Here is a 23,200-nt window from a genome sequence, read left to right on the forward strand (position 1 = left end):
TTACTGATTCTTGGACGCTAAAATTAGACACAGGCTGCTTAAACAACATTTCTGTACTATGGCAAGACGCATTTCGCTCAACTACATGGGCCTTGTCGTGTAGAGTGTCTTCAAGTGGCCGGTTGCCATGGAAATGTGATTACGTTGCCTCAAATGTTCCGTTAAACTATGTAAAACTATACAAACTAATCTCTTTTTTTTTAAAGATTACAGTTACATTTCTTTGAACATTTATGTAAAAGCGTGAAAAGCTTAACTAGTTCATCAGAAACAGTTTGCGCTGGTCCGAAGTTCTTCCTCATGCGTTCTGAGTGTTCACGATGAGTTTATAAAGGCTTTCCAGAACTTTCAGAGACCAGTCACTGCAAAGCTAACGACACACTTCCTGATTCTTGGACGCTAAAACGCTTTGTAATTAGACGCAGGCTGTACGCGGTGCACTCATTTTGGCCACTTATACAATATTTCTGTACTAAGGTAAGACGCATTTTGCTCAAATACATGAGAAAAATATCGCTCGGGTACAGATCAGGTCTGTGGAGAGACGAATCCACTCACAGTGAAAGTGTAAAAGTTCTTAAAGGGTCCATATGACACTATTTTCTGATCTATGTTCTAATTTTGTTTCCGCATTGCAAACATACCTCGAGTTGTGTTTCGGTTAATTTGTTTAACACAAAAATTCTTCAAAAAACTGAAAACTCCATCTTGTTATTCCACTTTGTGATGTCATGTACAGTTTATACAGGAAGTGCTCCAATGTGTTTATAAACTCCATACACCTTCATTAGAATCATTTGGATAATTTTAGCCGTGGAATTGTTCATCTCTACTGAATAAAAAGTAAAAGGTAGCTGCTAACATGAAAACTACCACTTGACATGACATCACAAGGTGTAACTGAGCATTTTGAGCTTTGGAGATGTACACACAAGAGTCAGTTTTGTGTAATATAGGACCTAAACTTAAACGACATGATCTTAATACCACATTTATTGATGTACGGATCATAATACTAAAGCTAGCCTGTGATTTCACCTCGTTAGCTCGCTAATGTAACGTAAACCGCTCCGACGTTAGCTTGATGGTACCTTGATGGCGGTGTTGGCGCGCGCGTACGTAGACCGCTCTTTATAATGGCATTTTAATGGGCCTCGATAGTACGTACAGTTACACAGGTCCCCGCGAAAAGTGTCACCCATCCCCCGTTTTAAAAGCTTCTCGCGCCGGAGATAAGGACGCAACATCTGTCTCGTTATTCAACCTAAGACGACGAGAGTTGAAAGGACGGAGAGAGTGATGGAGGGACGGGAGGCAGGTGCGTGGGGGGGGGTATGCAAAATGGACATGTTTGGAGGTTTCTGGTCGGAACAAAAAGCGATTCCTTCCACAAATTTTTCAAGATTGGGAGAATGAGATAAGATTGAAATTTGAAAGATTTGTAACATATAAATCATCCAATCCAGTTCACAATTTTGGTTTAAAGATGCACTGCGTAACTTTTAAGGTTGGAAATGTTATTGGTTTGCCTGTAATGTTCCCCTAAACTTAAATTAAACAAATATCGGTGTTTTTATTGCTTAAAAACACCTTTAAAACCATGCTTTTTGACTGAGTGGGTTCGCTTCTTCACAGATCTCACCCGTAAAAGATGAGCAGGAGACACCACCAGGCCAGTTATAGAGATTGATTGAAGTTTAATGCCATACTTTGGAACACAGCAATAACATTTCCATGGAAACAAGTAACAACTAAACCAGGACTAAAACAGGTCTAAAACAGGACTAAACCAGGATCAAACAAGGACAAAACTAGGTCTAAACAAGGTCTAAATCAGAACTAAACCAAGGACACACCAGGACTAAAATAGGACTAAACCAAGACTAAACCAAGACTAAACCACGTCTAAACCACAATAAACCAGGATAAAACCAGGACCAAACTAGGACCAAAGCAGAATTAAATTAGGAATCAACCAAGACTAAACCAGGGACAAACTAGGACCAAACCAGAACTAAACCAGGATTAAGCCAGGACCAAACTAGAACCAATTCAGGTCTAAATCAGGACTAAAACAAGACTAAAGCAGAACTAAGCCAGGACTGGACCAGATCCAAACCAGGATTAAACCAGGTCCAAACCAGGAGTAAACCAGGCCTATACTAGGACCAAACCAGAACTAAACCAGGTCTAAACCAGGATTATTAGAACTAAACCAAAATTAGACAATTAGGACCAAACAAGTACCAAAGCAGAATTATGTCAGGACTCAACCATGACCAAACCAGGTCCAAACCAGGTCTAAACCAGGTCCAAACCAGGTCCAAACCAGGTCTAAACCAGGACAAGCTTGAACATAACTTCTATTTGACTTGGAACGGCGGAGAAACCCAAAACCTCTTCTTTAAAACAGCCCTCAGACTACCACCTAAGTTCCAGTAGCCGCCTCTTCAGACACAGCCATGCTCCGCTCAACATTATCCTGACAAGTTTAAAGATGTCATTACTCAAATCCGCTTTCTCTTAGTTGTTATTTCCATAAATTACGGCGGAGAAAGGGGACGATGTAATCTGGAATTAGCAGTGTGCAGTTGAAATGGCGGTGCCCCGTAGAGCTGCTGGTGAATAGGCTTAGAGAGATAAGGAATGGTACAATTAGATTTGGAGCAGGCTGAAGGAGAGGATGGAGAGACTGTCTTACTCTGCTGTCTGTCGCACTATATGTCTATTTTATACTGACAGTTCTTACATATATCGTTTTATTTGAGTTTTAAGTCTTTATTCTCGGTTTATGTGACGTGATTTGTCATTAAAACGCCTCTATTATGCTGTTTTCTCATCTGTTACGTTGTTTTCTCATCGCAAATAGACCTGGAGTTGTGCTTTGTTTTATTCAATGTTTAACACACAAATCCTGAGTTCTTCTGGCAAACGGAAAACAGTAAGTTCCACCTTGTGATGTCATGCTGTAAAACAGGAATTGCACCACTGTGTTTTTAAACTCCACACACCTTCACTAGAATCATTTGGATCATTTCAGCTCTGGAATCTCTTAAAGCTAAAAGGAACTGTTGACTTGAAAACATCCACTTCATGACATCACAAGATGGAACACAGCTTTTGAGTTTTGGAAATGAAAACAGACTAATAATAAAGTGTTACTCAAACATGCGTGAATGAAATAAAAAACAACTCCAGGTCTGTTTATTATAACGTGCCTTAAAGCGCACAAGAATCCATTTTGTGTATTACAGGACCTTAAAATATAAAATATAACAAGTGTAGATTCAAGATTGATTCATTTTGGGTAATTTAGGTGATTATGTAATGCAACGGTGTTTAGTAAGTGAGGCCCGCCTACCTGATGGGGCGCCAAAGAGCCGCTGGGGAGGTGCGACACACATGAACTAAACCAGGACTGAACCCAGGACTGAACCCAGAGGACTAAAACAGGACTAAAACAGGACTAAAACAGGACTAAAACAGGATTGAGTGTCTGAACAAACCCGAAGGTGCGCCCATGTAGACTGTCGAGTGACCACAGGCAAAAGGACCAGCACAGAGCTCCACGCCCCATGGAGCAAAGCGATTTGTGGACAACCTGCTTCAAAGGCTCAGGGGTTCTCTCTCGCTCTCAAGTCTGACATGAGTCCTGGTTTAGTTCAGTCTTGGTTTAGTCTTGGTTCAGTCTTGGTTTAGTCTTGGTGTAGTCGTGGTGTAGTTGTGGTTTAGACCTGGTTTAGTCCTGGTTTAGACCTGGTTTAGTCCTGGTTTAGACCTGGTTTAGACCTGGTTTAGACCTGGTTTACTCCTGGTTTAGTCCTGGTTCAGTCTTGGTTTAGTCTTGGTTTAGTCTTGGTTTTGTCTTGGTTTTTGTCTTGGTTTAGTCTTGGTGTAGTCTTGGTGTAGTCGTGGTGTAGTCGTGGTTTAGACCTGGTTTAGACCTGGTTTAGACCTGGTTTAGACCTTGTTTAGTCCTGGTTTAGACCTGGTTTAGACCTGGTTTAGACCTGGTTTACTCCTGGTTTAGACCTGGTTTAGACCTGGTTTACTCCTGGTTTAGTCCTGGTTCAGTCTTGGTTCAGTCTTGGTTCAGTCTTGGTTCAGTCTTGGTTTAGTCTTGGTTTAGTCTTGGTTTAGTCGTGGTGTAGTCGTGGTTTAGACCTGGTTTAGACCTGGTTTAGACCTGGTTTAGACCTGGTTTAGACCTGGTTTACTCCTGGTTTACTCCTGGTTTAGTCGTGGTGGCCTACTGAAGTTGGAAATGATTTGCTGTTGTAAAAATCGTTTAAGAATTGAAACTCATTATTGCCAGAAACACAAAAGATGCATTTACTTCAAAGGCCTTTGTGGGGACGGCAGGCGGATGGGAGTCTGGGCAGGGGGGGGGTCGTCAGTCTTTACCTACTCTAAGGCGAGGCTCACATTCACCCAATTTGAAAACCCCTGATGTAATGTAAGTTAACGTAGTAGTTTTCTGTCATTTGATATTTTTTTTTAAACAAATTAAAGCTCAATGATTCTTGCAAAAAATCTTAAACTTGTAAAAAAAATCTTATCATGACAACTACCAATAAATGTTGAACCAGGAATCATCTTGCTGTGAGGCGTGAGACTTTGCCACTCACTCACTGTGCTGCCGGATAATGAAGGAAATAAGAACAAAAGACGCTCTAACTAAAGCTATTTCTTAAAATGCAGTATTATTGAACTGAGTTGGACTCTTCCACAACATAAAGAGACTTAGCCATGGTTTGAAAAGCTACAAAATTTAAATGATCTGATGAAATGTGCTGAAATGTCGCTGTTTTCAAGGTCTCGACTGCAACCCAAACACTGCTACAGGAAACCTCCCAATTTAGTGCAATATTTTAGGAGAAAATGTGGAGTGAAAGAGTTCGACTCAGACTAAAAACTAAGGTTGCATAGAGGTTGGTTATTTGCTCGGTTTGCACATCCGGTGAAGGTGCGTGGACTTTAGAAACACAGAGGAGCACTTCTGGACCACCTGATGATGTCACAAGGTGGGGTCAAATTTTCTGACCCCTTAAGCTGGTGATGACCTAAATATGTACGATTTTTTTAGAAATGAAACAAAACACAACACCACGTATGGTTTTGTTGAGGCAAAATTATCAATATTCTATCAATATGACCTTTAACTGACTAAAAAAGTGGAAAATGTAATAATGTAACCTTAGTTAAAATAATTTTTACCCTTAATGTTCCAGAGTATGGCATTTCCGTGTTGGAAAACTGCAGTGCCCGATGGGAGTTGACACCAGCCGTGGGACCAAGTCGTCATTTTGCAAATCTCAAGTAAGTCTCAAGTCTTTGACCTCAACTCCGAGTCAAGTCCCAAGTCAAATAAAGGTAAGTCGAAGTCGAGTCTCGAGTCACTGAACCATAAGTCCAAATGGCCTTGTATGTGTCGCCGAAGTGTTTTTTAGATTGATTCAGCATTTTTTAAACAAATTTCAGCGTATTTCTGCCACCCTCCCATGTGACATTGAACTAAAGCTGCTACAACGATGACGCGACAGCTATGAAGCATTTGACATAGCAGAAGGTGCTTCATGACGAATAAAAGTTTATTCCTACCACTATCAGGGCGCACAGCTGTCTCCCCCTCCCTCCCTGAGATGGCGGAGGAAGGGCGGCTCACTCAGAACCTACGTCACGTTTGGAGGGCAGAGCCTGTGCTTTCTCAGGACAGGCGGGGGGGATGAGCAATAGTCGGTCTTTCATAGTTCCTGGTCTGTGACTGTCTCCAAGAAATCAGTAAGATTTCATAACTATTGTGTAATGGATGTTCCAAAACCTGAACTGTGCTTGTTTATGTGCAGAAGATACAATGTGAAAAGAGTTATTTTACATGAGATGGGCCCTTTAAACTCCATAAACCTTCACTAGAATCATTTGGATCATTTTAGCCCTGGAATAGCGAATCTCTACTGAACTAAAACTGCTAACTTGAAAACTAAATTGAAAACTGCCACTTCATGACATCACAAGGTGAAACAGAGCATTTTGAGCTTTGAAGATGTAGACCGACTAATAAAAAAGGATTACTCAAACATGTGTGAATGAAACAAATCGCAACTCCAGGTCTGTTTTTGAGAAGGTAACAACATTCTAACATGTCTCAAAGCTCACAAGACTCAGTTTTTTTCTATTATAGGACCTTTCATCTCGTAAACCTATCTCTCGCCGTATTATTTTGAAGTCGAGTCGTCTGTCACCTTTGCTTGAATGTTGGAACACTCGTCTCCCGTGGTAAGCCCCGGTTGGCATGGTGCTTAATCCCCGCTGGAGAGGCCTCGCTCTGGGGGAGAGGACCGTGATCGCGTGCCTGCCCTTTGTTTTTCACCCAGGCTAGCACCTCCTCCTAGGGTATGACAGGGCGGCATCCACAGGTGTGAACGCAAAGAGACCCGAGCAGACAGGATTTCTGACAGCAGGCTTTGGAGAGGGATTCACAGCAAACAGGCAAAAAACGTGAGGGTGTGAAGAGGGATTTCAGAGCGTGATTTTGTCCTTGTCAACAACGGTAATTTTTGGGTCTAAAATATTGAAAATCTTGACAATTTAAAGGTTCACTTTTCTAGTCAAGGGTCTCTATGTGGATGTCATATTCCACAGTACAGCATTTTTTTCCTAATTTATCCCTTCCAGACTGATGGTACAGACATGTTTTATATAACCGCACATAACTTTCCAACCACAAAAGATAGAAACTGACTTTTTTTAAGCCAAAGATGTTAATTTTGTCTTCTTATATACTTTAACTTCTTGGGTTCTTTTTAAAGACAATGCAGTAAAGTGAGTTTACCTTGTTGACATGTTTTGGCTGCTGCTGCGAGCCATCTTCAGAACTGTCCCCTGTGTTGGTGGTGACGTGTCGTATATCAGCTGCTGTTACTTCCTGTAGGCGTGGTCAGCCTGATGGACCTGCAGGTCGCTCAGATTGACCACGCCTCCCGTCGCCTTGTGTTCTCTGGAGGAGAGTGTCCCAGGTGTGTGAAAGGAGGAACGCGCAGTCATCACGGTTAATGCTGTCCGTGCGTCGTTTCCTGATTTCAATGGCCTCCTTGATCCAGCGTTTGAACTTGTTGTTCTCCTCCAGAGAACACTGGGCGACGGGAGGCGTGGTCAGTCTGAGCGACCTGCCAGGTTCATCAGGCTGACCACGCCTACAGGAAGTAACAACAGCTGATATACGACACGTCACCACCAACACCGGTGACAGTTCTGAAGATGGCTCGCAGCAGCAGCCGAAACATGTCAACAAGGTAAACACACTTTACTGCATTGTCTTTAAAAAGAACCCAAGAAGTTACTTACTTTTTTTGTCCTTGGAAAGTTAACAGTTTCAACTTTCCGAGCATATTTCCGGCATTATGTTACATCACAACCACGCTGCGTAATGACGTAGGGAAAACAAGTGTCCAATAGGAACTTTGTTTTCCACCAAACAAAATGGTCGATGCTCTGAGCGTCTGTGTTCGTAACAAATGAACATGCCGCTCTAAGTGGTGGTACAGTGGCTGAGTGGTGTTTTCGTGTCTGGGTGGGTTTCCTCCAGGCGCTCCGGTTTCCCACATCAACCCAAAACATGCTACAGGTCTCCAGAACAGTTGATAGTCAAGGTCAGTTAAATACAATCAATCAATGAATCTGCCCAGGGACTACAGGTGGAAATTAGCACTGGTGCTACATCCTGATGTACAATGCATCTCACCTGTGAAGGTTCATGCAAAAATTGTGCGCTGTCCCTGCACTTTATTTAAAAATTAAACAAATAAAGTGCAGTTATTTCTCAAATAAATGGCAAATTACGCATCTTGGTCTGCGTAATTGCACATCCTTTGCTGGTTTTGTTTGATTTCACTTATCCAAATGTACAAATCCAAAGGTAATAAACCCCATGGAAATGCAGGAAGTGAAGTGGCTCTGTGTCCTGGACCTGACATCAGCTGTTTCCATGACTGACACCAGGGAAATCATGGGGCCATTGCACCAATTGCAAAATATCAAGTTGTTTATACATGTTTGCTGTGTGTTTTGTATGAAAGAGTGTGAATTTTCTTTTCCATTCTTTTCAAATGTATTTCTGGTCCTATAGTTTTTGTTACAGTCATATGACACAACTACATCATGCCGATTCTGAAATAACAGACTACTGAAAAAAAGGATGTATACAACACCATTTGGGGTAAAAGGGGGAGTTTTAAACGGAAAAATAAGAAAAAAATCCAGGCGAGGACAAATGTACTAAAATTGCCTTAAGGTTTGGAAGGGTTAAGTGAAGTGATTTGTCATTAAAGAACCCATCCTCATCACAAACATACCTTGAGTTTTGTTTCCTTTCATTCACGCATGTTTGACGCATAAACGCTGCATTGAGAGTTCTTCGCTCAAACTCTTTTCCACCTTGTGATGTCATGTGGTAATACAAGAAGTGCACCATTGTGTTTTTAAACTCCATACACCTTCAGTAGAATAATTTGGATTATTTCAGGCCTGGAATTTCCAATCTCTACTGAAATAAAGGTAAAAGTAAACTGGAAAACTACTGCTTCATGACATCACAAGCCGGAACAGAGCAATTTTGAGCTTTGGAGATGAAGACAGACTAAAAATAAATACATGTGAATGAAACAAAACACAACTCCAGGTCTGTTTTTGATGAGCTAGTAACATTATAACAGTTTTTAAAGCTCACAAGAGTCCATTTTGTGTAATTTAAGATCTTTGAAGCTCATCCTCCTGACCTAGCCTCCACCTGGCAGAGCGCAGTGTGGACTTCAGAGTGTTGAATACGGGGAGTGAAATGGCGCCGTATCCAGGTCAGTCCATCCATCAGCGCGCACTTACTCAGACGGAGGACAGGGTGGCGACAGGGGCCTGAGTGCTCCGGGATTGAGATGGAGGAGAGGCCGACACACGAACCCCCCGCCTCCCCTCCCCCTCCTCCCCGTCCACCCCTATTCCCCCTATCCTCCGCTGCCGCCGCCCCTCCTCCCTCCCTCCCTCACCCATACCATCTTCAGGAGGAAACCTTGAGGAGAAAGGCCACGTCTCCCGGCTTATAGGCTTGAAAGAATGGGATTAGCACGAGTGGGGTTTGGAGGTTTGGAGTGTGTGGGCATATTTTTATCAGACATGGGGGGAAGTTCCATAACGCGACCGCGGTTTCTTATCAGTTATGTCCGTTCTGTACCATGAAGCAGGTATGGATTTAAGGTGTTATTTTGATGTAAGGTTATCTCACAAAACAGTCTTGCTTTTTTTTTTTTTTCAGAATGAACTATTTCAAGCTTTTAACTGCATCATAATGTTTCCTGATTGAAAACATCTACGAAAATAGTTTTGATTCATTATGTACCGTGTATAGTTTCTGCTGAAGGGTCCAACATCTACCCGTCTCCATGGAAATAGTTTTGCCTAGAACAGTATAAGTGGCATAAAACGACGGTCTGAAGAGAAGTGGCCTCATGTCTTTCACTTTTTATTCCACGTTTAGATGAGCGTTTTCAGGAGGAAATCTGCGTGCATACGGTGTTACAAAAGTGTGGGGAATTCGATTGTGTATACATGCCAGTCAGCGAGGTGGTGACACTAGGTGGTGATGTATGTGACGTAAATGTGTACGTGGCGTGAGCAGATCTGACCAGAGTTTTGTGTCTTGGGCAGTGTAGAAGGAAACGCTATGGCAGAGCATTTTCAACTTTTCCACTCTGGAGGGTGGTTTCAGATTTTTGCGTTTTTAAGCCCCAAAAACACCATCACCATCTAAACGAAATGCACTTCCGATAAAATATTTTGTCTTTTTTACCCGCAAGCGTTCTCTAACAGACCCTTAGTGGACCATGCCAGTTTGTCAAAGCCCGATCTCATCAGGTCTCAGAAGCTAAGCAGGGCTGGACCCCGTTAGTACTTGGATGTTAAACCACTGGAAATAGCAGATGCCACTATGAGGCACTAGTGGCAAAAATTGCAATTGTGTCTTTGAGCAAGACACTTCACCCTCACTTCCTAGAATGAAAGTGTTGTGATGGTCGGAGGGGCCAGTGGTACAGCTGTGGCTGCAATAGTATGTTACCACCAGCGACTGTGGAGTGAATCTTTACTGCACTCTAAAGTGTGTTTGTTGTCTTGAGAGACACGATATAAATCCAGTGCATTTTTATTAATGACATAACATGTCCATAAAAATAAAAAGGTGGCAGACCCTCCACATATTGCACCTTTAAATAATCTTTTTCACAGGGCTGTCTCCTGATCATATAAGAGCTCCCCATTGCAACTGGTTACATAACCTATTTCCAACCAATATGCTCTCGCTGTTCTGTCTAATAATGTCACCTCTAAAAGTGCCGCTGCTGAGGCATCAATCAAGGCATTCCATTAGTGCCATATTACGAAATGTTGCTTTGGTTTTTTTCTTTTTACCAAGACCTTGGTTCATTACCACTTGTGCACATGTAACATTTCTGGTGTTATGTATATTATAGGTTATATGTTATGTTATATATATATCTATGGAGATGAGCAGATGATGCCACAAGGCTAAGTTACAGGTCTGATCTGTGGAGAAGCAACTCTGCTCACAACAAGAAGCATGTGTTTTCAAAGTTTTTAGGAATAAAAACATCTGTAGAATAGTTTTATGCCATATCATAAAACATTCTGGACCCTAAACCTAAAATACAGCATAGTGCACCTTGTAACTTTTAGCCCCACATTTCTAAATCATAAAATCTGAAAAATCAATCCGAAAGTCTCCAAAATGCTTTAAAACCGCCACAAAATACCAACTTTCTCACAGCTGCGCGCTCCACCCTTCCCAGCATCATTACAGCTCCACACCGTGAGCCAGTCGCTTCACTTCCTCCCGTTTAAAGCTGCCACCAACAAAGGAGTCAATCAATTTCATCAGATGCAGGTAGATCGGGTAGCCAGCCTCTCCAAACTCATCCTCCTAGGGCCAATTAGCCGGCCTCGAATCCGAGCTAGCACGCAAACTAACCCGCGCGTCGCAAATTAAGTGCCTTCATTAAAACCAAAAACAGCCTTACTGGAGTTTTAAAATGGCTATTAAGGATCTGTACAAGTGTTTAAGCCATGTGGAAAAAAGCGAGGTCTAATGAGCTTGTTAATGCGTAAGAAGAATACAAAGGCGGTAATGATGGAAGGTGAGTGGAGACCGGGCTATTGCGCCAGATATTTTCCAGCGAGAAGAGAGATGAGGAAATGTCTTGGAAATTTTCATCAAGCGAAGCAGCTATATGTGCTCAAAAACCTAATCGTGTTTTGAGGTACGGCAACAGAGAATGGACAATATTAATAATATAAGAAACAAATATATATGACTTGCTACATGATGGTTTCAAATCAAGTTAAAGGTCCTATATTATCGTATTTTACGGGCTATTAGTCGCTCTGGATTATAAGACGCACTGTCATTAAATGGTCTATTTTCGAACTTTTTTCACAAATAAACCGCACTGGACTTTAAATGAAACACAACAGTGTGATGGGTCAGTGGGACTTTGTTTGGCGCTTTCACGGTGACTCTGGGCTTTGTTCAGTTGTGGAGTGTAGTGGAGATGCGCGGATGGCGGTTACAGCGGGTGGATGACGTGACGAAAAATATTATTTTAATTAAATTCGGGCGGGTGGCGGTTTCACTATTCAAATAAAAAACTCTGAACTCGGAGCATCTGGGAGGAGGCCGAGCGGATGGCGGGCAGGTGCGGTTTTGAAAACTGCTCAAAAACTGTGGTTGCAAATGGATAGCGGGCGGATGATGAGTTTTGTGATGCGGTTGCGGATGAAAAAGTAGCCCATCCGCGCACCTCTAGCGTGTAGGGAGGGTGCTGTCTGGGGCCGCTGGATTGTCGGCGTGTTCGCGGTGACTCAGGCGTTCAGTTGTGTCTAGAAGTGTCACATTGCACTCGCTTTTTCGGTTTGTTCCTCCGTTCCGTTCCTCGTCGGCGTGGAGTGATGAGTGTGGCTGCGGGTGTTTATCGCTGCGTGGTCGCTGTCTGCTCCGTGTGTGTTGTGTGCGCTGCGGTTGGTGCGGCTTTGTAGTTTACTGAAGTCGTGTTGGGACACCCGAGTGGATTTGTGTATAGGGCGCTCTGGATTGCGGGGCGCTTTCGTTTTATAATGCGGTTAGAGGCTTAAGAGCGCGTCTAATAGCCCGGAAAATACGTTACACAAAATTTACTCATTAAATTGTTCCTACGCAATATCTGGTTTCAATAACACTGTACTCTCCAATAATATCAAAACATACATTTCTTTTCCTTTGTTAAATCATTTGAGCCATTCGACAATGCTGTTGGGACAACCAGTGAGAAGGCTTGATGAGGATTATCTTTTTTGCATTTTTTGGGTTGATGGGGAAACTAGTTTGTCAACCCAATTTGAATATTTTTTCTATTTAAAGTACATATAACTTGCCTTAAAATCCTGCAATATTAAGGTTTTGCATCTGTCACAAAAGCACCTGACGTGTTGTTTATGTCACCATATTGAAGGTCAAACTATCGATCTGGACCAATGTGTAGTATTTGCTTGAGTTAAAATACGAAGGATGCGCTGTGCAGTTTTAATTTTCAGCAGCACAGAATCCCGCCTGCCCCAGTCCTCACTTTCGCCAGCGTGGAATCTCCCCTTCAATTTCCACCGCCCAGGATAGCTACGCTTCTGATTTGCCTCTAACCCCTTGTAACTTTTCAGTTCTTGGTTGGCGTAGGACGATGTGGAATGAATTAAGCAGCTATAAATATGCGGATAAAGAGCGAGCGTCGGAATTAGGGATCTATTCCACAACCCAGGAGGACGACTTTAGCATTATATCTTTCTAATGACGGCTGATCTAACGAGCTGGTAATTTCAAACACTTTTATGTTGTTTACGCTCTTTAAAGTAGTCATGATTATATTGTAGTAACTGAATAACACCTTCACACACAAATCCTTAATGGTCTGTTCTACTGTGATCCCTGGTCTTATGGTAAAGAACTCCAGTCTAAAATGTATTTCTCTCTGTGACTAGTACTCTTGTTTTGTTAGGAAAATGAAACCTCTCTATATATGATTTGATCCAAACTTTTACAGTGTGCATAAAGCAATATTTGACCTGGCCACCTTCTAGTTTTAGAACAAAGACTTACCAACTGTGACTCTAACAAAACTGGCCATTTGTGTAGCTCTTTTCCATCGTTATGACTCTAAAGCACTTTACATCAAGGAACAACTCACCCATTCACACACCAGTGTTCGGTGACATTGGGGCGAGGAGGTCTGGAAGTGTCTTGCTCAAGGACACAACAACGGTATTCATCTACTTATAATGTGGGATTCAAACCGCCAACATTCAGATAAAAGTCAAGTCAATCCATTAGCAAGTTGTTGCTGATTTTAGCTTTGGTACTTTCTTTTTAATCATAAAAATGTCCATGGAAATGCAAAACATGCAACATCTAGTTTAGACCAATATTTGTTTTCATATTTTTTATTTTTTTATTAAGAAAAACTCTGACTTGTGTTGAAAGAAAAAATGGAATGAACAAAATTACTCTGTAGCTATAGCTTTGCAGCTTGATTCGTGGAAACCGTCAGCATTAGGATTCGTTTGCTCGACGGTAGGCGGGTACTTTTTTTATTTAACCAATTGCTGCTATTTGGTCGCGACATATGTAATGTGCCAAATACCGTAGGAAGAAGGGCAATAACGTTTTCCCCATGATCAAATTCAACAAACTTTCTCTTTGTTCCGGTTTTAAATAATCAATGGTCTACAACGCGGTCTACAACTTCCGGGGTTCTTGCAAACAGCCTAGTGTATTCTGATTCCTGACCTAGTCGCTGGAGAGAAATGAAATTGAGTGGAGGCACTAGGTGGCTCCAGCCTGGCTAGTAGCTTTGAACCACAATCCAGAATGTACAGTAGGTCGCTAAAATATTTAATACAATATTTAGCAGCAATCTCACTTTCACTTCTGATTGGACATTTCTTACCTGTGTGCGTTCGCTGGTGGGCCTTTAGGTGGGAGCTCTTGGTGTACACTTTCCTGCACCCGTTGAACTGACAGCGGTGAATCCTCTTCTTGTTCTCCGGAATATCCCCCATCCCGATCACGCAAGCCCCGCCCTCGTCCTCGTCTTTTATCCTCACCGGGAGAGCCTGGGCTGCCACTAACCTCGCAGCGCTCAGTCCCACCTTCCTGGCCACCAACTTCAACGTCAAAGTCCCGTCGGCCGAAGCTGTCAAAGTCTGGTTGGGTTTCACCAGATGCCTACCCAGCTCCGGCGACGAAGGGGGCGTCAACGAAGTCACGGCGCTGAGCTGGGCTTGGTGGACTCCTTCTAGGCCTTCCACGTTCTCCATTGCGTGGTTCTTGGGTTTCTGGTCTCTTTTGGGGTTCAGGGACTTGCGGTTGGGGCAGAGGAGGACCGGAGGAGGGCTGGGGGGTTCCGGGAGGTTGGGCAAGTCTGGAACAAGTCCGTCGGAGAGGTCTTCCTCGCCGCTGTCTTCTTTCAGGTACGCAGGGGTGAGGAGGCCATCCAAGTCCTGGTCGAAGAGTTCGGATAGTCGCTTGGGTTCGGTCTGAAGGTAGCGCTCTAATTCGAGGCAAGTCTGTGAAAAGAAAGAAAAGAGTGTGAGACTATAGGTCCATCAACACAACATGCGAAGGAGAGGAGTTATTTAAGATTACAGGAATTCGGACTAAAGTTTTGGCTCAAAATCTGGATAAATGTTCCTCATTTATGGACACTAGAAAGGCTAGTTTGCCCATCTGACCTCCGCCAATCACACAAGCACACAACACTTTCATACTAGGCAGATGGGTCAAGTGTGTTGCCCAAGGACACGACTCAATCCAATAACCTTCAAGTTGTTGGACCAGCTAACAAAAATGTTGCAAAAATACTTCATGCAAAACAATTCATGCTTTCTGCTTTTTTAAAAAATACCCTTTTCAAAGTCAAACTAAAATTTCAAAACATCTGCTTATTTATTAGTCATGTAAAGGTGCTAATACAAAACATTATTAATGAATTTGTACTTTTCACTACTTTTGATTCGTCTAATTTCTGCAGCATTCATTTATTTCTAAGGTAGATTTAGAAACATTAACATCAGCCATGAAAGGAACCAAGATTGACTGTTGGCCTGGACACTGAAACTTTTATAAACCCAAGCACTAACCACTCTGCCAAACCACACGCTTTGTTCTCCATCCAACACTTTGGACTTGAGTATTTTACCTCTTCTGACTAAACCGTCTTAGTAAGTCCCGCTCTTTCAACCTGCGAAAAAAACCAAAATGTAACAAATCGAATCCACGAAGCAAAGGCGCTGCAATTTCCCTTCCAAACACACGTCGAAACAGCTTGCCACCTTCTCCAAAAATATCATTTCCACTCTATTGAGCACCTGGACTGGCAATCGCTCCCATTAACCACACTTTGCAAGGCTGCTTGGTTTTTTCGCTTCCCGGTAACATTTCGGAAGGTAGACGAAGCTGGCGAAAAAGAATAAATCTTGACACTAACTGCTCTAAAAGTCGTATTTGACATGTCGAGCAGTCATTAGATTGGGAGATATGCCTTAAACAGGGAGTAGAGGGGGTTGGAGGGTTGAGGAGAGGAGGGAGGGGAGGGGGGGTTGGTGCCATCAGTGTACCCAGGCGGGGGGACTTAGCATGGCTGCCAGCTGCCACAGGATCGCACGGGCAGATAGGCAGCCGAGATTACCTGATTACTGCCTGATTGATTACACATGCTGGGGCAGAAAGGGAAGTGGGGTAGAGGGCTGCTACGACTGACAAAACTCTGATTACAAAACATGATCTAATATTTGAACTAGTGCTGTCACGATGCTAGAATTTCAAATGGGAATAGACTAGATACTCAAATCCGATTCTGATACCACAAGGATAATAAAAGACACTCTTTATTTAGACAATACAGTGTCATTTTTAGCATTAAATTGTAGTACCTTTTTCTAAATTCTCATGTGGTCTTCTATCTGTGTAATTCTTCAGTGGTCCAGGTACGTTTCATAGTGGTCCATGGTCGTCTATGTGCTGATGTTCTGATACAGCTCAAGATCATTCTAAAGACATTCAGGAAAGCTTCATTTCTGTCCTGTCAGTGTAAATCAGGGATGTCCAGACTTTTTTCATCAAGGGCCACATATCTAAACACAGACGAAGCAGAGGTCTGATCAAGGCCGTAGACTGGTGCTCAATACAGTGAATAACTGAAATATGTGCATGTTTAAACACGTTAGAATGAGCCATCACACTTTATTCATGCTAAGATCCTTAAAACCACACACTAAATTTTAAATATGAGCTTTATCAAGGTAGATTTATAAAAAACTTGCAGTAAAAAGTTCATTTTTAATTGATGCATGGTCATGGGCCAATTCACCTGGAAGCTTGAGGGCCAAGAAACATGTGTCTGAGGGCCGCATTTGGCCCACGGGCCATAGTGTGGACATGCCTGTTGTAAATGTTTTTTTTATCGATATCTGATATTAGTTTTAGTATCGATTGTGATCTGATTTTTGACACTTCTGACTGACCTACCTATGTGATACTAACTAATATCAAAACTAGTATAGAAAATAGATCTTGAACAAATATCAGTGTTGAAAGAGTTATATGAATAGGACACAATGGAACCAGAAACTGTTAATACCAGTTTCATTTTGTTCAAAATTACATTCTATTGTCTAAAATTCTTTTTAATATCATTGTGGTATGACAAATCAAATTAAAGTTAGAAAACACTAGATATAATTTTAAAACTTCAAACTTGATTTCAATAGATGTACAGGAAAAGCAATACTCTATACTATACTATATTTGACAGCACAAAAAATACACTTCTAGTTAAGGTTTAGGGTCCACTACCTGCTCGACTCCATGGAGATGTTATTACTTTTACTGGAATGTTCAACAGTATGGCATTAAACTTAGAAGCAGGTTACACCAACTGGTCTACGCTTCAGTTGAGAGGCGACCCCACTCATAGTAAGAATACACGTTTTCAAGGTATTTGTACGAGCAATTAAAACGTTGAATACATGCAAGATATATGTTTAATGCCATGCCGTGAAGCATGCCAGGAAAGGTATGATCTCCATGGAGACAATCAGGTGGTATACCCTGCACCCTAAAAGTTATATAGTGCACCTATAAGCACTAAGTATGCAGACAAGCCCATCTTTTCCACACTTAAAGCTGCTGTATTAAACAAAATGGAAATTCTTGTGAGCTTTAAGTCATGTTAGAATGTTGTTACCCTCTCAAAAACATACCTGGAGTTGAATTGTGTTTCATTCCCACGTTTCAGTAAGCATTTATGTTTAGTTTGTTTACATCTCCAAAACTCAGAATGCTCTGGTCCACCTTGTGATGTCATGAATCTGTAGGTTTCAGGTTAACAGCTACCTTTTACTGTTCGTTCAGTAGAGAATGGCAATTTCCAAATGATTCTCGTGAAGGTGTATGGAGTTTAAAACACAGTGGAGCATTTCTTCCTGTATTCCTTCCTGCTGCTGTCAGACTGTACAACAAACACTGTTAACACTGAACATGTGCCATTCAAATATATTTATGTGCAATTATTTTTAAGGTTATTTTAAAATTATTTTTAAGCCATTATTTATTATCTTGCATGTGGTTTTATTGCATGTTATCTTTTTCCTGCTGTTCTTGAATTGCGCTTTGCAACAATGGAATTTCCCCACTGTGGGACCTAATATAAGATATGCCTTTCCTATCTTATTAACACACGACATCACAAGGTGGAACAGAGTGTTGTCAGTTTGAGAGAAGCCTAAATATGCAGGAATTATGTGTTAAACATGTGTGAATAAAACAAAACACAACTCCAGGTCATGTCAAAACATTATAACACAGATCATAAAAATTGCCCAATGTGGACCCTTTAATAAACTAATCATTATGGAATTATGTAACACTTTAAATATGACTAAGCAATGTTTTGATAACTCTATGAAAATATTCCTGAAACTCACCATGCATTCCCTGGCATCCGCTACAAAACCCTTCTCGGCCTGATTGATTCCGTCCCCAAAGCCAAGCCGTTGGACCTCCCCCAAGTCCCCTAAACGCTCCGCTCCTATCAAACCACATTTTATAGCACCTAAGCTAGCCATGTGCGCCCCGGCTTCAGTCCGCGCCAAGCCAGCAAGATTTATTCTCCTGTAGTTATGGTTCGCTTCTTCTCTATTACGCTACACACATCCCTGGCTCTTCAAATAAAAGCGTGCATCTCTTATTTGCGCAATTCTGAGTAGTCTATTACCTAACGGCGACGCTTGGCAAAGGTTGTACGGGGAGAGGTGTCCAAGGATAGAGCTATTAACGGACAAGCGGACAGTTTGATACCCGGCTTCGGATGGTCGGGCGTGTATTCGCGTGTACCCGCTAACCTATTTTGACAGGCGGGCGCGCGGCAAGGGAGTCCGGCGGGCCCCCTCAACTTCATTTGTGTGTAAATTCTAACTGACAATCCAGACTGCTCGCGCCATTATAGCAAATAAGGTTGTAAACAGACTCTAGTTCGCACCTTCTAAAAATAAATAGGCGCTTTCTTTTTTCGCTGTATTGGGAATTGGGGAATAGGAGGGGAGGGGTTGTTGCTAAGCGGTAAGATAGCTCTCCGTATGTCTTCCAGGAATAATATTAAAGGTTGACTTCTTGGGTTCATTTTGAAGACAAAAATACAGTGAAAATGAAGCATTAATGTTTTGCCTTGTCTTCAAAATGTGAAAACAAAAAGAATTGTCCAAAACAGAATGAATTTTTTAAAAATAACACAATTCGATAAGAATGTTGGCATAAAAAGTCTTTGTTAACCACAAAAGAAAAAAGTTAAAACAAAAAATGATGTAAAATGAGTTTAGTCTTTGTAACAAAAAAATGTATATCGATACAGCAGCTTACGATATCGATACTGTATCATCATATTAAACGATGCGATATATTGGTATTTTTATATTTTTGCACACCCCTAGAATGGTGTCATCAGAACAACTAACAATAACTAGCATGCAAACACTGCGCTTCCAGACTTAAGAAACTGCTATTAAATTGCGTTCAAAATGATATTTTATTCAATCAGTGGCGAAGTTAGCAATTTGGGGGCCCAAGGTGAACTTGAGTTTGGGGCCCTCACTATAATGCACTTTTTTGTTATGTTTTTTTTTTTTTTTATATATATTTAATGTCCATTTTTCCCCATTGTTGTTGAGACATGCACATCTTTATTTATTTGAATTATGGGAGATTGGATTGTTGTCTTATTTGTTTGGTCGCCTTCTAGATAACCAGAACTGAAAGTAGTTTTTGTTTGTTTTTTTTCTAGTACAATTACATTTTTGTTTACATCCATTACAGATAATTATTTATTTGTTTTTGTTTTTTTTCTTATGATAATTGTTTAAAAGTAAAACTACTCTCATTTAATGTCATACTGAGAGAAAATCAAATTGCTCTGAGGCCATTAGTGGCACTGAGGACAATTGGGGGGCCCTAAGCAGCCGCCTACTTTAGCCTTATGGTAGCACCGCCTCTGTATTCAATATATCTAAAATCACAAACTGTAATGCTAACAATAACAACTAACAGCCCACTTCCTGATTCTTGGACAATAACTAATTCATTATAATTGGATGCAGACAGAACACAGCTGACATATTTTGACCTCTCGAGCTGCTTATACAATATTTCTGCTTGTCTCCATGGAAACGTTATTAATTTCCTCATATGGCATTAGACTATTTCCACAGAGACACGCAGGTAACGGCACAAGGCCAAGTTACAGGTCAGCTCTGCGGAGAGGAAACCCCGCTCACAGTAAGAATGCATTTTTTCAAGGTATTTCTTTGTGATCAACTGAAAAGACGAGGCAAAGGCGCTGTTGCTAAGGCGGTAAGCTAGCTCTGCTCCGAGTCTTCCAGGAACAAACAGAAATTGTGGTTCTTTGGGAGTGTTTACGTAATTTGCATACTGACGCGGAATTAAGAAGCTAGTCAAGGTTGCATCTGCGGAGGGGAGAGGAGAAAAGCATAGACGAAATCGTGCTGGCTGTGAACGCGCCGAATGCTGTAATGATAATGGGGCTAATCGTAAGAAATGGCAGGCTGTGGCGTCATATTGATGGATGGGACTAAATAAAAATCGAACCAAGGACAAAAGGGTGTTGGAAAAGACAGATTTTCATTCAATGGCTATGTTTGGTTTTAATATTTAATGCGCGGGAGGTGTTTAGCATTGATTTCACAGGAGCGGTGTGGAACTGTGGCTCAAGGTGTAGTATCACGTTACACAGAATATATGTAGTTTTACTCCATTTTCTTGCATCAAAATATTCTGGTAAAATTAAAATTAAAGGTGCATTGTGTAACTTTTTGCGTGAAGGGTCCGTCATTTGCTTGTTTCTATGGCTATGTCATTGCTTAGCCTGGAATGTTCCACAGTGTGACATTAAACAGCTCTACCTTACATGCCTTACATTTATTCAATTAATGGTGGTTTTATAGCTCTAAAATACCTAGAAAAATGGGTGGCCTCTCTGCAGATTTCACCTGTAACTTGGACTTGTTTGGTTTCCACGAAGATAGAAAGGTTTAATGCCATACTGTGAAACATTCTGAACAAAGCAATAATATCTCGATGGAAAAAAAAAGCATTTGACGGACCCTCCCCCGGTAAAGTTCCACAACGCACCCTTAAAATTAAAGTTAAAATTAACGAAAGGTGCACTATGTAGCTTTTGTTGTTGTTCATTTTGCCTCTAATGTTACACAGTATTTGTCAAACTGGGGCCACCTAGTGCCTACGCTCAATTTCATTTCTCTCCAGTGACTAGGTCAGGAATCAGAATACACTAGACTGTTTCTAAGAACCCCGGAAGTTTTAGACCGTGCACCGTCCAATCAGTGAAGAGCTGTGAAGCCGTGACGTCAAACTCAAGCATCAAACTCAGTAAAAAAGCGGTCGAGATGGATGTAGACAAAGCCAGACATTCTGTGTTGGCAACGATTCCCGAGATCGAGGATTTAAAGCTGGAACAAAGAGAATGTTTGGTGAATTTTATGAAGGGGAAAGACGTTATTGCTAGTGATGGGCAAATGAGTCGGAGCTCCGGAGCACGTCTCGTTCTTTCTGAAACAAATTGCTCCAAAGCACTGCCTTGTAGCTCGTCTCACAGCAGCTGCTCACGTGACCAAAGTGTGGAAGTGTCGGTCCCTCCCCCTACTGCTTCACTCTGCGTGTCAATCACTTCAGTGTATCGAAGCGTTTCATTGGCTCAGTGAATGTTCCGCTCTGTGATTGGTTCAGAGTGCTTCAGAGTGTTCAGCGCACTTCCGTGGTTTGACAAGCGCTAAACTGCTACAGTATAAAAGATGTACCAATATTTCTTAAAAATGTGGGGGAGTGAGGAGTATTGTGTGACGTTAGTGGTGATTTTGGCGACTTTTAGCGACTTTTGGCATTTTTTTCATTTTCGATGGCATCTACAAGTGGAAAAAAGTGATCCATGGTTTGGGATCACTTTGATCTAATTCCACCTAACAAGGTCACTTATTTTCTTATTTACATCTGCTATTTATGTTGCTCTTTACATATTATTTTAAATCATCATTATTATTGTTGTTGTTAGGTACGGTGTCGCTCTGCACACAAGTATTGTCTTATTGTTAACATTTGTCCACTAGAGGTCAGTGTTTCTCCGAGGCCTCAGACACGTCAAACCATTTGTGACAATATTGCGACTGAGGTGTCAATGCTTCACGAGGCTCCATTCATCCATCACTAGTTATTGCCTTTGTTCCTACGGGATTCGGTGCATTACATACGTCACGACCAAATAGCGATTGGTTAAATAAAAAAAAGTACCCGCCTACCATCAAGGGTCAGACTGATGGATCCGGCTGATGAATCAGGCTAACGCAGTATGGCATTAAATCTCCATGGAAACAAGCAGGTGCTAGTACCAGGTTACAAGTCACAATGCAGGTCTGTCAAGAGGCGATCCTGTTCCCAATGTAAACAATGTTTTTTTAAGCAAGAAATGCAATTATATCTCCATGGAGACCAGCAGCACAGATGGTGTTTTACTGCATGTATAAACACAAATTAAAGGTTCGCTGTGTAATTTATTCATCTCCGTGGACACAAACAGGTTACAGGTTAGATCTGTGGAGAGGTGACCCCATTCACTATAATGCATGTTTATGAAAGTGTCAATGAAAACAGTTTGCAGACAGTTACACTTAATGCCATATTGTGTAAAATAGACTCAATACTCAATACCGATTCCGATATCACGATAATAATAAAAACATTATTTTATTAGACAATAGAATGTGAATTTCAAGATTAAATTGTAGTACTTTTTTTAATATTGCTAAACTTCTAAAGCTGCTCAGAAAAGGTTCATTTTTGTCCTGTGAATTAGACTTTTTCAGTATCGATACCTGCTCAAATGAGTATCTAGTTTCGATACTGGTGTTAGTATCGATTAGCGTCAGTTTTTCGATACTTCTGACAACCCTCCACAACACTATTTCAACAGACTTAACCACAAAACACAGTATAGAGCTCCACAAATGGCTCCAATTCCACTTTGCTTTTGGCTACGTGATCCTCGCCGGGTGCTACATATGACACCCACTTTTCATTCTCTCGTTCGCACCCTATTCTCGTCTCCTCACCCACTCCTCCTCTCCTTTTCTTTTCTTCTCTCCTCCCTTTCATGCTCCCTTCTTTTCCCAAGGTGACGGCTAATTACGGCCCCTTAAAGGAGAGGACCCAAAACGCTGAGGCACGGCAAACCCGGCTGCAACGGAGAGATAGTTAAAGGGAGTCGGGGAAGAGGATAGAAGAGGATAAGGAAGAGGTGGGGGTGAGGTGAGGTACGGAGCGCGATATTCTGACTTTATTTTCACAGAGGGGGGTGATCCTTTTCGGGGGGAGGCGTGACATTTCGCCGGAACGGGATTGAATCAGCGGGGAGAGAGTGGAAGAGGGTTGGGGAACGATAAATGTTAGGTTAGGACCCGCACGGAAAGACTGGCAGTAAAGGTCTAAAGAGCAATGTTCCGAAGACATCTTGACACGGAGATATGGATAGCGTCG

At 41.8% G+C, this 23,200-nt stretch overlaps 1 protein-coding gene across 1 annotated transcript in view; it reads right to left on the bottom strand.

Moving 5' to 3' along the window:
• klf7a (Kruppel-like factor 7a) overlaps positions 1-23,200 on the bottom strand; it is a 143,856-nt gene that overhangs the window by 41,276 nt on the left and 79,380 nt on the right. Inside the window, exon 2 of the mRNA XM_020936589.2 lies at positions 14,034-14,652. Coding sequence (XP_020792248.1) covers positions 14,034-14,652 — 619 coding nt within the window. The remainder of the gene's footprint in view (positions 1-14,033; positions 14,653-23,200) is intronic.

This window comes from Boleophthalmus pectinirostris, unplaced genomic scaffold (assembly GCF_026225935.1).
Source record: "Boleophthalmus pectinirostris isolate CB_2022bp ecotype Guang Dong unplaced genomic scaffold, ASM2622593v1 HiC_scaffold_11, whole genome shotgun sequence".
Lineage (NCBI taxonomy): Eukaryota > Metazoa > Chordata > Actinopteri > Gobiiformes > Gobiidae > Boleophthalmus > Boleophthalmus pectinirostris.